A 12549-nucleotide genomic window follows, 5' to 3' on the forward strand; every position below is an offset into this window, starting at 1 on the left:
CCCAAAACCACTCAATTCTTGCTCAGGTTGCAGTTCCATGAAATTATATCCTAGTCCATAGATTCCAAAGAAAAACATTACCAAGAAACCAAATCAAATCAAGAATAAAATAAAATGCATTTATAGTAATTTGAAAATGTAAAAGTTAAACAGATTAAACAGCTTAGATGCCTCATTTGTTACAGATGTAGCAGATCATAAGCAGTTAGAGCAAGCCATCTACCTCGCTGCTGTAATTTTAAAACAAACAGAAGTGATTATGTGAAACAAAGGCTTTAAATAAAATGTCTTCATTAAAGTATAAATGCTCATCTTACCTCACATATAATGAAATGGGTACAACAGTATTGAGAATAATAATGTAGGACCAGAAGGTTAAGAATCCTGAGAAAACAGAGTTCTTCTCTCCTTCGCTCCAAAATAGGAAAGTTCTGAATTGGCCCCCAACTTGATTCTCCCAGATTGAATTTCCTATTGCAAGAATAATTCCCAAGCATACCAGAAACCCAAAAATCTGCAATAAGAATAGAAGTCTGGTTAAGGTTAACTTGAACCCAAAACTAGTCATATCATCCTAATCTAATTATACTCCTAACTCTAAGAAATTATCCTTTGAAAAATCAAATTATGCAAACCTTTTCTTACTTCCCCATTAATCATATGAATAAAATTTAACATTTTTATGTCAAGAACATGACTAAATAGTTGACATACATTTTTTCATTTCATTCCCCTAGGCCCTCTGAGATAGAAACAGTCATTATTCACACTTTACAGATTGAAAACATGACACACGCACACAAAAAAAAACATAAGTGCAGAAAGACTACAAACTTGCCCTCAGTCACATAGCTAAGTTCACACCCTCAATCTGTGATGCATACACATATTTTCATGGGTCAGTGAAGGAGACCATTTGCTCTGATCTGACCTGGATTGCCCTAGTTTACATCTACTGTCCAGGTGTAGTATTATTCATGTTCCCTTTTGCCTTCAAAAGTATCCTGCTTGGATGATAAATTATATGGTCTTCCCAGTATAAAAGCAAAGGGAAATATATATATATATATATATATATATATATATATATATATATATATCTCAGTGATTTAAAAACTGCTTCCAATGCTCATTAAGTCTACTTCACGTCTGGCTGCATAATCCTTAAGATCACCAAGAAGTACAAGAATTAATTAAAATACTTCATGACATGTTCACTTTCCATTTGAGATTAAACAAACGTGGGAAGCAACCTGAAATATTTTAGCAGACTCTTATCTGGTTATTAGCTTCAAGATTGGAAAAACAAAGTCAATCTGTAGTGAGACCAAAATTTCAGTCATGGAATGGAAGGACATAAGTTCAGTGAATGTGGTAAAATCTGAGTAGAAAAAGGTGTTCAGAGGACTTTGTCCTAAGTGTCACCCTATGTTGGAACTGAGACCAAGCCCTGTTGAGGGGAGGGTAGTGCTGGAGATTAGGAATGCATTCCCTTCTATTTCCTTTTTCCTCCAAGAAATAATAATCATCATAAATTCTAGAGATGTTTTCTTCTTTATTCTCTCATGAATAAAATAAGGGCATAAGAAGAAAAGTTGTGGAAAACCTTATTTAGGGCAGAATTGTGAATCCCCCATATCCTACTATCTGGTACCTGCATCACACTATCCTCTTTTCTGTTAATGATTGAAAATAATTTCAAAAATTTCAAGGGGAAAAAGAATTCACAGCAGATAGAGAACTATGGCCAAGTTTAGGTGTCTCTGTGAAGGAGGACAACTGGGACTTGGACCTTAGAGACTTCATAAGTAGAACCAGCTACCTAATTTTTAGGGCCTAGTGTCAGATGAAAATGTAGGCCCAAATTATTAAGAATTTCTAAAGAGCAACAGTTGATCAGTAAAACAAGGCCTTTCTGAGTTGGGGCCCTTTGTAGCTACACAGGTCACAGGCCTGTGAAGCTGGCCTTGTCCATAACTATGCAGAGAGGGTTTAAGCAAAGGTAAGACAGCATAAGCACAGAAAGTGCACCAAACTACCTTTAAATTATGTTTTGTTTTTCTTTTTTTATTTTATTTTAGTGGTTGTATATGATAGTAGAAGCCATTTTAATAAAGTTATATGCATAAGATATATCTTATTCTAATTAGGGCCCTATTCTTGTGAGGGGGGCATAATGATAGGGTTCATTAGGTAATTTTATATGTGTGCATTGGAAAATTATGTTAGATTCATTTTACTGTCTTTCCTACTCCTATCCACGCTCTCTTCCTTTTGTTCCCCTTTTTCTAATCTACTGAATTTCTCTTCTTCCCCTCCTCCTGGCCCTTTATTGTGATTAAGCTTCCACATATCAGCAGAAACATTTGACCTTTGGTTTTCTGGAACTGGCTTATTCACTTAGCATGATATTCTCCAGATCCATCCATTTACTGGTAAATGTCCAAAGGTCACTTGTCTTTATGGCTGAGTAATATCCCATTGTGTATATATGCCACAATTTTTTTATCCATTCATTTGTTGATGAGCATTTAGGTTGGCTCCATAGCTATTGTGAATTGTGCAACTATAAACATTGATGTGACTGTATCCCTGTAGTATGTTTATTTTAAATCCTTTGGATATAACCAAGAAATGGAATAACTAGATTTTGTTTTTCAAACATAAATCTTTGCAATATAGAGAACTGAAAAACTGTGAAGGCCACTATAAACACTAACCTACCTTTCCTGATAAATTCTATCATTTGTTGAGAAATTATTATAAACTAGAAAATAGAAGGCAGTATAATTGGGCTTCAAATCAGAGTGTCCAAACACAACTCCACATGAGAAATTCTGAAAGAATTTCCCCCAATATAAGAAATATACTAAGGTAATAATGACTAATGACATTGCCTAATTTTGTTATAGTTACTTACCCACAGTACTAGAGTATTCATCAATCTATCAATGCTTGTTCTTTTAAACTTTGTTTTACCACTGTTCTGCATTAGTTTAGTGTCAGGACCTGTAAATAAAAGAAGAGCCAACTTTGAAACAATTAAATGTAATAGTAGTAATTATTACTCATATCCATGTCTCTAAAAGGGAAAAATATATTTTTCAAAAATAATTTAACTTTCATTAAGAGCAAGGGCCATTAAGTTGTATATGATTCTTAACTAGTGGCTTAACAATTGTCCTGGAAACTACAAGAGAATCAATCTCTATAGAATATGTCCAGGTTAGAATTTGTTGCTACATAAGTCTTAAGAAATGCTTTTTTAAAAAAATAATGAATGAATGTGCTTGTAGTTTGAAGTATTCAATGACAGCAAAATCAATAAAAGGAATTATTTGGAACTACTGAAAAGAACTATAGTAACCAAAACAAATTAGAATACTGAGGTCAAAAATTAAAAGATGAGAAATCAAATTCCAGATGTTTCCCAAAAAGGTTTGAGAATGAAGAATCTTTAAAAAACTATAAAACATGTATCAGCAAGTAAATTAAACCTTTTCTATGATTGATAGCTGTTTATATAATATGTGCTTTTCTAAGAGCAAGAATTGACTTAAATCTTGTATTTCCTCAAGATTCAATATGACATATATCTTAAGATCATTTTTTCAAGGAAATCTGAGACTAACGTTAGCTGCTTTAGAGGTGGGTTATTAGATAATTAACTAATAACATGTTGCTAAGGAAATTTCTTATTCACAGAGAAAATGCTAAATAGAAACAATAGTTTTAATTATAACTGACTTCAGTAGTGTTCTTTTTCCACATTGTGTTCCCATTATTATTGATCCATGCAGCCATTTAATATAGGAGGGTGGGGAAAATGAAAGAAATAAAAGAAGGGGGGGTACACATGAAATTATATACCATTCTAGAAGTCGTGAAACGGTGGGAACATCCTTCAAACACTTGCTTTTCCTCAAAAAACAAAGAAAGATTGGGGTCTCAGAACAATTCATTGTCTTGAGTTGGAAAATGCACCCCAGGGTCCTGTTCCTGGCCACTGGTGTATAAAAGAGACCACCCACATTTTCTCAGAGTTGTTTATTAAAGTCACATGGACATTGAGGGTGAGAAATATTTATTTTGTAGTAAAGATCACAAAAACCAAATAAAGTTTGTGATTGCTAAAAACTGAAGTATTGACAGACCAGTTGATGTTAAAAATTTATATTTCTTCAGCACACAAACATACACAGAGTAATGAAGAATCTACTTTATAGGCTGATAAGTACTTTTTTAAATATATCCACAAATGTTTACATACACAAATCTTCTTCATAATCAAAGACCTTGAAAGAGTCTTCTAGAGTTGGCTGCTCCTGTTTCCTGATCCTCCACTCATTATCCTCCACTCATATTCAACCTAGTTTTGGGGCTAATCACTACACCATATCATCAATAGCCTACGGTGGCTATCATCAATAGCCACCATAGGTTATGATGATTGTTTTGATACTGATATCATAGGTTCTAATATTATTGACTACCTGTCCTTGTAAAACATACTCTTCCCTCAACTTCTGTGTTTGAATGTTCTCCTACTCTTACTCCTACTTTCTTCCCTGTCTTCCATAATGTTCACACCCCTGTATCCAGTTGTTAAACACTGAGATTCTTAAGACTCAAGCATAAATCATCTCTTTATACTCAATCCACCTTCCCTGGGCAATCTTACCTATGACCATAATCAGTCTGTAATACCATCTTCAAACCACTATATCTCTAGCTCATACTGCTCTTTGAACTCTAAGTCATATATTTAAATCCATATATTTTATTGCCCACATGAAATCTCCACCTGGATCTTCCTAAGGCCCCTCGAAGGACCTTTGTCAGCCTAGCTTGGAATCTTCATGGTTCCTTACTTCAGTGAATGACACCACTATCCATCCAATTGTGAAGGTTAGGAGATACCTAAGAGTCAGAGTTGATTACTCTCTCATCCTCACTGTTAAACCTGTTCATCAAAGTTTGTCATCTCAACTTTCTAAAAAGATTCTGATTTCTCTATCTCCATATCCTCATTCCAATCCAAAATACCATCATCTCTCAACTTTTAAAATCCTAGTAACTTTGTGTTCCTGCATCACTCTGTCCTGAAATCGATCAATATTTTTCCTTCTCAACATGTACTCTTTCTAGAACCTGCTGAATATTAACAGAGATCACAAACACTGTAGGGAAGAGTGAATCTTTCAAATTTAACACATATACACCCCCACCTGTTAGAAACTTGCAATGGCTTCCTCAAGCTCTTGGGATAAACTCCAAAATTCTGGATATTAACCACAAGGTCCTGCATGGTCCAGATCCTCTCCAGTCACATGTCTACCTCTATTCTCGGTGCTGTGTCCCACAGGCCTAAATTTTTTGACCTCACTCTGCCATAGAGCTTTGGTCTACAAATTGCCTTCTCATTAGCTAGTTCTTTCCCTTTTCTACATTCTTCACCTCTTTCTCTTTCCTAACCCTTTCTCATTCTTCCAATTGCAGCTCACATTTCTTTAGGAAAACCTTCCCTAAAGTTCATGTCCAATCAGTTTCCTCCATTATACACTCTTTTGAGTCCATGTTTTGTTGCTGTTGTTGTTGTTGTTGTTTTGGAACACTTATCTCAATTTGAGATCATGCATTCATTACTGTATTTGAGATGAATAAAGGAACTGCCTTTGTTTTACCAGATTTTGAATCCCCTATGAGCATGCAGAATAATGCCTCATGTGTAGTAGGTATTCAATAAGTAAAATTTTAGTGAATTAATTAATTGAATACTTGCTGTTTTAGGCAATAATCACATATGCTTTCATTCGATTATATCAGCTGATACTTACAATAAGCCAACACAATAGGTTATCCTTTATTTGTTAATAATGAGAATGAAGTTTAAAGAATTTACCTTGCTTGAGATTTCTCATCTAATAAGTGACAGAACCAGAATTTAAACCTCCATATATCTAACTCTGAAGTTCTCGGTTTTTAACTACTATTTTTAAAACCATATGAGATAGTCAACCAATGTACATTTAAGACTGCCTCATTCAGGGTCCTAACAGGAAATATATATCATATTGAACAAGGATAGTGACAGTAGAGTTTATTTTTAAAGGAACACTTTACAAAAGTGGGGGTGGGTATAAGGAAAGCAAAAGGTAAGGGCAATGACCAAGGGCTTCAGAGCAACCCCGCTATTTCTTCACCTCAGCCAGAGGGATGTTCGAAAGGAGTATTACTGGACCCTCAGGTGAGAGATGTGTGGGGTTTACAGCCTTTAAGGGATGAGTAACCTTATATTGAGGACCATTCTGAAGTGACCACACAGGGATGTATTCTGAAGGAATGAATACCTTGGCCTTAATCATTTTTGTCCCTTTAATCTTTTTCCCAAGACAGAGTCCAAAAGAAGCCAAAATTTAAGGAAAACTATCAGTGCCAACCAGACAAGTCAGCCTTCAATGCAAAAAGAAGGTTGGAAAAGGGTCAGAGCAGACCTGAACGGGCAAGTGAAAGAGATCCAGCACTAAAACCTTACCTGCAACCAAGATGGTGCCTGATCCTGTAGACTCCTTAAATGGATTAGACTCCTGCTCTCAGAAATAACACCTGCTCCTCTTTTGAGCAGAAAGAAAAGTCATCACCAGGGAAGTATGGCCCAGCTGTTAGTGTATATTAGACTTTTGTAAATTACAGGTTTGCAAAGCAAGCCATATCTGTCAATTATATTCCCTGCACAATTCTTAACGGTAGATATAACTAGAGTAATAGTTCAAAAAGAAAAGTTAACAATTCATTTGGGATTCACTTTCATAAGACCTACATAGTCACCTACAATTAGTTCCTCAGCCAAATATCTCAAGACTTCGAGAACCTGACTCAGTTCAACTCTGACATGGACCAAACCAATGGTTCATTCCTTAGTTTGCCTTTATTCTGGTTCAAGTTTTATACTAACTTTTGTGCACAAACTAAAGTCAATAAACGTATTCTTTGCTTTGCAAAAGTCCACCTGATGGCTGTCCCCTGCAAGTGAACCTCCAGGACTTATCACAAGAGAAGAGGCAGCTCCCTCTTTTCCCACCAAGGTGCAGCAAGCAGGAAGTTTTCCCTGCTCAGCCTGTGGAACAGGAGTATGCTCTGAATTGATGATGAAAGAAAGGAGAAGCATGGAAAGAAGGAAAAGAAAATTTGGAGGCTTCCTCTCCCACAGGCATCATCACATGGAGACTTTGCAGTACACTCTCAGATATGCTCATTATTATCCCCGTGTTTCAGAGGGGGAACAAAGCTTAGGGAGGTTAAGTAACTGAGGATAATGCTCCTACAGCCAGATAGGCCTGATTCAATTTCTGTGAACTTTCTGCTCTTCTCCCTTGGAGGACATCTGTTTAACTTACCTCTCCACTTTCTTTTTTGTGAGAGCATTCTTCCATAGGGACAACCTTATGAAGAGGAACTTGACCCCTCAGTGGTTCACAACAGCTGTCCTAGCATAACATAGTGTAACTGAACTACAGTCCTGAATTAGTTGCTCCAAACAAGATCATACAAACTCAAACAAACTTCTGGACTATGTCCCATTCCTAGGGTGAGGCATCTCCATTTCTTTGGTGACAGGGAGCAAACTAGATGGGTATTTCCTACCAGAAGACTCTCAAGATGTCTCTCTATCATTAAGTAGGACAGTAAAAGGAAGTTGTGGATAAGCCTTACTGTTTCTCTGCAAGAAAATGCAAATAAGGAAATAAATAGTAAGAGGTTTATTTCCCTGACTAAAGAATAAAAGCATCTGATGAAAGAATCTTGAAGCCAGATTCATCCCCAGATAAAAGCACTATATTGTCCCATTTCTAGGGATTTCCCAAGTCCTTACAATACGAATGCCCCAAGCAGAAAGAGCCTTGTTAACGGCCACAGCTGAGAGTATTTAGGAACAACTGGGAGGACTTTCCTAGTTTGGAACACTTTTAAGTCTTTAATGAACATTTTGTTGTTGCTGAGGAAAGTTAAGAAAAACATTCCAATTTTGATTGCACATATAATCAGCAGACCCAAAACACATCTTAATTTGGTGCCACAATAAACAGGATTTATAAAATCAAGGACTAGCAATTGAAGCCATGAGTACAATTTGAGTGGCTTTATGAAATGGTGCTACTGTGAGCTTCCTTAGCAGGAAACTGCCACCTTGAACCCATAGAGATAAAGTAGGGAAAGCAAAAATGACAGGCATGAAGAGCAGGAGGCATCGCACCCCCCCCCAGCCTCCTTCCACACTGGCCCCACCCATCATGCACAGGCTTTCCAGACCCCACTGTCCTGTTTACAAACAGTGGAGAAACTACAGAGTATAAACAGAAGTGACTGCAAGATCTCCAAGAACACTTTCCCAAAAGAGCTGCTTGACTTCCACAAACTACCCAAGAACAGCATGATGAGGGGCTTTCTTTTTTATTCTTCTGTCAATTTAAAAGGAGCTTAGTTAATATATAACATGACAAAGTGACTGGGATGGGGCTAAAAAGATAGAAATTAAAATAATAGGTACTAGCACCCACCGTATAATGGAGGCCCCGGCACCCTTAAGAATAAGCACAAGATGTCAGTGGTTCCCACACCCTGGACCACCTGGACTATTTTAAAGCTGTGGTGTTTTACCCTGGAGCCACAAATCCTGAAGTTAACTCCAGAGCAGCCCTTTGCAAGGGCTAAAAGCACCATGCTGTTCTGAACTTGGAGAACTGTGCTGGTGTGTGTTGCAGGAAAGGGTCACATAGATCTGGCCCTGAGCCATAAACTATACCTGCAAAAATAACCATTCCAAAACACCAGCTGGTGTTCCTCAGGATGCAGCCTCTCAGGATTATCTTCTGATTGTCGAGGGAGTGCTTGCTGTCCTTCCAAGAGAGGACTCCCGTAAATTTATCTAATTTGTTGTTAGGCGCCTCACAGACAACAATCCCTGGAAAATAAAAAAGCAAAACTCCTAATATGCACCTGAAACTCTCTTCAGAAGCCCATGGTACTGCTGTGCCACCCTACTTCTATGCACAGCACATTTTTCCTTCCCTCTTAGCATGGTATATACCTGACTATGCTGGAAAAAATAAGCTTGGAGATGCAAAGATGGAAATCTATCAAATATTTTGGAATATAGCTTTCTGTACTATGAGATTATTTTTCCCCTAAAAATAAAAAAAAAAATCACTTATCTTTCCTTCTAGTTTGTAGCAAATGACTTTTGAAAATACAAAGCAGTCCTCTCCTAAACATTTTATTTTGGCTTAATGCAAATTGTCACACAGGTTACCAAGGCATACTTCCTGTTTCACAGCAAAAGTTATCCATCTTTCTAGTCTCCTAATCAAGATTTTTGGGGTCCTACTATATTCCACCCCAGAAAAACCTGGGCCTTGTTTTCGCCTTGTGCTTGAGAATGCGTGTGATTCCTTTCAGCTGTTGTATGCTTCTTATCTTGATTAGATTCAGAGTCCTGGGGACTCAAAGGCACCATATAACTTGCCCAAACTGGCCAGAAGATGTTTCTAGTTTTTTTCTTTTTCTTTTTTTTTTTTTTTAATTCCAAGTCCATTCCAAACCAAGGGCATGCCATTCCAAATCAATGAATCAATTCGTTCCATCATTTCAATAAGAAAATGCACATTCTGGGTGGGGTACTTGATAGAAAAAGAAACCAGAAATAATCTTTTATGGATCTTGTCACAAGACATAACCTTTAGGTTAATATACATTTGCATTGCAAACAGGTGGGGTCACATTTTTAGAAGTAATGAATACAGAGACATGAAAGAATAGAACAGAGAAAAGCAAAGGAACAAGAAAAAGAAAGCAGGAAAGAATGAAAAAGGATTTGTCAAATGGGTAGATCTAAGCAGAGTTCAAGTTGGAGTCAGGGATAAGATTAGGGCCTCTACATTTCTTGCTCTTCAAAACAATAAAAATACATTTATTTAAGTGGAAGTGCAAAGGGCAGTTTGGAACATAAAAAGTGGCATTTGGAAAAGAAAGGGGAGCCTATTTTTAGGATTGATTGAAAGTTAAAGGAGACCAGATGATCTTAAGGAATTCTATATGATGTTGTGTTAGTCAGCTTTCCATTACTTTAAAAAAATACTTGAGACAAATAGATTTATGAAGAGAAAAGGGTTATTTTGGCTCACAGATCTGAAGGTTTCAGGCCATGACCAATTCACCCCTTTACTTTGGGCCTATGATGGTAGGTACATCAGGGTCAGAGTACGTGGAGGAGCAAAGCCATGACCTCAGGGTCAGGATACAAAATAGAAAGAGGAAGAGACTAGAGTTCCTCAGTTCCTTTCCAGGGCATTTCTCCAGCAATGTAAAATCTCCCATTATGCCCCACCTTTTAAAATACCCAGGACCTGCAGTAGCACCAAGCTTTTTATACAGGGCTCTGGAGGATATTTAAGATTTAAACTATAGCAGATTCTGACTCCGTCTTCTTTCCACACTGTCTTCTGAACTTAAAGAGGCTTCTTTCATGACTTCCCTTTCTTCCTAGGATTCTATGTTTTCCCTTGAGAACTCTTAGAGAAAGGTAACAGCAACTCGTTTTCATACAGTCTGACCCATCCTAACCAACCAGATTACTCACATTTACAGCCTTTGCATTCATAAAACAAAAACACTCTGGAAGGAATGAGGGATTCGTGGTCTCAGGGCTGCTTCTCCAACTTGCACTGACCTTTTCCTAATATAACAAATCATTGACCCAAAGACCTCCCTCTCGGGCACTTTCTGACAGCTTCTCAGACATCCACTGCTAAGGGAGAAAGTGCTGGCAAGAGGTTTCAAATAAGACAAATAACCTGTACAAGGTCATTTTTATTGATGGGAAGTGGCTGAATTGTGGTTAGCTCCCATTATAGCCCATTTATGTATTAAAACTGATTTTAAACTAGCCCAAATTATTTGGACAGCTATATTGTAGAAGAGGAGACTTTTTATAAATTCTTGGAATTCATTGTCTTTTTTCCTCTACCAATAATTTTCATTCCTGAATTTTGAAGAACCTTGAATTGGGTGGATATTACCCACAAAACTTAAATAAAAATAATAGGCTAACAGAAGCCATTAAAGCTTATTCTAGTTTCTTGACCCAAGACTCAATTTCTCAGGCTTCAAAATTGGTACAAAAAAAAAAAAAAAGTGCTTTGGGCAAAAACAACATGATACATGATTCCTGCCAACAGAAATATAAAAAACAGGTTCATTTGATCATTTTTATTGTCGTAAGCAAAGACTGACATAGAGGCAAATAGAGCCTTGAACGTGTTGGCTCACTACTCCCTGGCCCCAAGGCTCATCCACTTCTGGCCTTACACCAAGGGTGTGGTTCTAGACAGGAACAAGCAGTAAGGCTAAGGGTTCTGCATGGGTTCTTGAAGCCCAAACTCCAATTTAGCCTTTCTCAAAGAGTGTGGTGCCAGAGATTTAAGCACTAAATATAGGGCTCAGTCAAAACAAAATGGTAGGAACCAAGCCAAACTGCATTTTTTTTCCTTAATCATCAGAAATGTTCATCTTCCCTCTTCTTAGTCCTATTAGCATAAAATACAAACTTCTCAATTTATTTTCTGCCCCTTTCCAAAAGAGGTTAACAGTTTTCTTTAGGGAGAATTATATTTGCCTCTATGTCCCATAACCTACCATAATATCTACCTAATAGGAACTTAATAAATGTTTGTTGGAGAGATGAATGGAAAAAATTCTTGATAGTTTCAAATGAGAGGTTGGGAGATGAGATAGATATTAGAAAAAAATCAAAGATAAATGGGGAAAGTAGGTATATTTTCATAGTAATAATGAAAAAGGGGATTATCTACAGTCGGTAGAAATCCACAACAAGAGGCTTATGACCTAACTCTAATAGAAGCCAAATAGATCTGAGAACAATGAAAAAAGGTGGGTGCCTCAAAGCACATTAGAAGCAACCAAAAATGGATTCGAATCAAAGCATAAGAAGGACTCGGGAAAACTCTCTTAAGATCCTTCTCCCTTTTTTCTAATTGTACCAGTAGAGAAAATGGTCAGTTTGACAATTGATAGGAAAGCATTTGGGTAAAATAGAATCATTTCTCACAGTCACTCACTGAATATATGTTTAGAGCCCAAAGTCATATTTAATGGGCAATCATACAACCAGTGGAAAGGCATAACAATTATGAATTAAAGGGATATAACGAAACTAGCTAGTCTCATTAGTTTGCCTCTCTGAAAAGATGTGAAAGCAGACAGCAATTCAACCATTTCACAATCACATGGAAATGCCCCTACCCAACAAAATCTACAAGATTTCATTCTGAAGCTTTTTTAGTACATAAATTTAGTCACGAGGTTATTGGTTAATTACCAACTTGATAAATTTCTCAAACTACAATATTTATCTCAAAGAAGAAATCTGTAGTTTGTCATGAAAATGGAACTTGGTACTCAATATTCCATGGTTTTCCAGAGAAATTCATTTCTTTCTATCCATTATTAGCAATATTTCTTCATTATCTGCAC

General features: G+C 36.9%; 1 protein-coding gene across 1 annotated transcript in view; it reads right to left on the minus strand.

The window, feature by feature from the left end:
* The window catches only part of Atp8b4 (ATPase phospholipid transporting 8B4 (putative)), a 205962-nt gene that overhangs the window by 100145 nt on the left and 93268 nt on the right, over positions 1-12549 (minus strand). The window contains exons 9-11 of the mRNA XM_077800146.1: positions 8804-8962; positions 2921-3009; positions 318-514 (exon numbers count right to left, since the gene is read on the minus strand). Of these exons, the coding sequence (XP_077656272.1) occupies positions 318-514; positions 2921-3009; positions 8804-8962 (445 nt within the window). The remainder of the gene's footprint in view (positions 1-317; positions 515-2920; positions 3010-8803; positions 8963-12549) is intronic.

The sequence above is a fragment of the Urocitellus parryii genome, chromosome 6, assembly GCF_045843805.1.
Source record: "Urocitellus parryii isolate mUroPar1 chromosome 6, mUroPar1.hap1, whole genome shotgun sequence".
Lineage (NCBI taxonomy): Eukaryota > Metazoa > Chordata > Mammalia > Rodentia > Sciuridae > Urocitellus > Urocitellus parryii.